The sequence below is a fragment of the Octopus bimaculoides genome, chromosome 27, assembly GCF_001194135.2.
Source record: "Octopus bimaculoides isolate UCB-OBI-ISO-001 chromosome 27, ASM119413v2, whole genome shotgun sequence".
Lineage (NCBI taxonomy): Eukaryota > Metazoa > Mollusca > Cephalopoda > Octopoda > Octopodidae > Octopus > Octopus bimaculoides.
The window spans coordinates 18,640,492-18,642,857 of record NC_069007.1 but is presented as its reverse complement, the minus strand read 5'-3'; the positions used below and the strand labels follow the sequence as shown (position 1 = coordinate 18,642,857).

Sequence of the window (2,366 nt, the reverse complement as noted above, 5' to 3'; positions counted from 1 at the left end):
GAGAAAACGCATGTTATAAATGCATACTTTATTCCTACATATGTTTCAAAGGATTACAACCTATCCGAAGAATTTTTATTCATTAAGATAGAAGAAATACATATAATTAAATATATATATATACATATATATAACGACCTTCTTTCAGTTTCTGTCTACCAAATCCACTCACGAGGCGTTGGTCAGCCCGAGGCTATAGTAGAAGACCTGGTCGAAGCCAGTGCTGCCTGACTGGCCCTCGTGCTCGTGGCACATAATAAGCACCCACTACGCTCCCAGAGTGGTTGGCGTTAGAAAGGGCATCCAGGTGCCAAGCAGTGGGACTGAACCTGGAACCATGTGGTTGGTAAGCAAACTATTTACCACACAGCCAATGACTTAGTAACAATTTTTATATATATACAAGGGTGAGTCAAAAAGTAATACCATTTTGTTTAGGACAGGTATAATTACCAACATAGGAACATGTCTCATACATCAAAATGAAGCTGGTCCTCTGTGGATCACATCCCTACTTCTCAACAGAGTCACCGTTTCTAGCAGTAGCAATGTTCGACCTTCAAACGAGAGCATGTATCCCTGCCCTGTAAAATTCCGTTGACTGTTTTTTGAGCCACTTCTTCACGACAGTTTTCACTCCCTCGTCACTGGAATAATGTTTGCCTCTCAAACCGTCTTTCATGGGACCGAAGAGATGATAGTCTGAAGGCGCTAAATCTAGTGAGTATGGAGGTAGTGAAGAGGTGGCTCAAAGAACAGTCAACAGGATTTTACGGGGCAGGGATACATGCTCTCATTCGAAGGTGGAACATTGCTATTTGCCCATTTTAATAAACTAAAGTTACTATTTCCTTACTGCTTAAACAAATTTGCGTTTTTAATTAGAATATATATTTTTTTGAACCATTGTTGTTGATTATGAGTGACATCAGGGGCAGGAATAGGGTTTGGGGAGACGGTGCGTAAATCAACATTTGTGATGTAACAATAGGAAGCAGGAAAAAAAATGGCAAAGTCCTTATCTGGCGGCCAACATGGATGAGGAATTGTAGTGGTTGGTCACGTGAAAATCCAACAAGTGTGGCTGTTTTGGCTGGTCGTCTCTTCCACACTGCCAACCCCACTCTCCGACTTGTAAACACAGTCGCAGACAATATTGAAATCTCTGAGCTCAGAGTCAACATTTACCAAAAATAAATAAATAAATAAATGAAAAAAGAAAGAAAGAGAAAAAGGAAGAAATAAAAGAAAAAATATCAAAAAAAATGTTAAATGACACAATGATATTTCAATTGTAGACAAACAGGTTGTTGGAACGGTTACATTGGACCTGACAATATGGTGGTGTGTGTGTGTAAAGGAAGATTATGTGAGTAATGAAGGTGGGATGGGGTGGGTGGAAGAATTCAGCTCAACTCAATGTTGGTCGTTGGTCTGAGGTCCTGTGGTGGGAGAGAGAGAGGGGGGTATTTCTAAACCAACTTGAAAAGAAAAACATTGTTTGCTTTCAGTAGTAACAATGAGTTTTGTGTGTCTTGTTCATTTTTTGTAAATAAATCTCGTGGCTTGTTGCAACAGGAGAGAAGAACGACGACTGGTTTGGTGAGAATTCTGCCCCACCTCACGTCTGCTTTCTTTATTTAGCGATTTACTCATTGGTGCAACAGACACAGGCATAGCGACGGCTGTGCAGTTAAGAAGTTTGTCTTTGCAACTACAGGGTCTTAAGTTCAATTCCCCTGCACATTATCTTGGGCATGTGGAGTCGCAATGGCCCAGTGGTTAGGGCAGCGGACTAGTGGTCATAGGTTCGCGGTTTCGATTCCCAGACCGGGCGTTGTGAGTGTTTCTTGAGTGAAAAACACCTAAAGCTCCACGAGGCTCCGGCAGGGGATGGTGGCGAACCCTGCTGTACTCTTTCACCACAACTTTCTCTCACTATTACTTCCTGTTTCTGTTGTGCCTGTAATTCAAAGGGTCAGCCTTGTCACACTCTGTGTCACGCTGAATATCTCTCCCTCTTTTCTCTCCTCTTCTTTGTTCCTTCTTCTTCTCCTCCCCTCCTCTTCCTCCTCTCCCTCTTTTATCTCCTCTTCCTCCTACCTTTTTCTCCTCCTCTTCCTCCTACCTCTTCCTCCTCCTCTCCCTCTTTTCTCTCCCCTTCCTCATTTCTTTTTCTTCTCCTCCCCTCCTCTCCCTCTGCCCCCTCCTCCCCCTCTTTTATCTCCTCTACCCCCCCCTTGCTCCTCCTCTCTCACCAAACTAGTAATTGTTATATTTTCAGGAGTTTTCTTTGAAAAATATCCAAGTGAGTAAATGTTTATCTGTGTTCTCTTCCTACTGCTGCTGTTGTTACTAATATTGCC

The 2,366-nt window shown here is 42.5% G+C and overlaps 1 protein-coding gene across 1 annotated transcript in view; it reads left to right on the top strand.

Annotated features, from left to right (window-relative positions):
- Positions 1-2,366, top strand: part of LOC106883793 (rho GTPase-activating protein 1) — a 60,246-nt gene that overhangs the window by 32,437 nt on the left and 25,443 nt on the right. Inside the window, exon 4 of the mRNA XM_052977150.1 lies at positions 2,285-2,308. Coding sequence (XP_052833110.1) covers positions 2,285-2,308 — 24 coding nt within the window. The remainder of the gene's footprint in view (positions 1-2,284; positions 2,309-2,366) is intronic.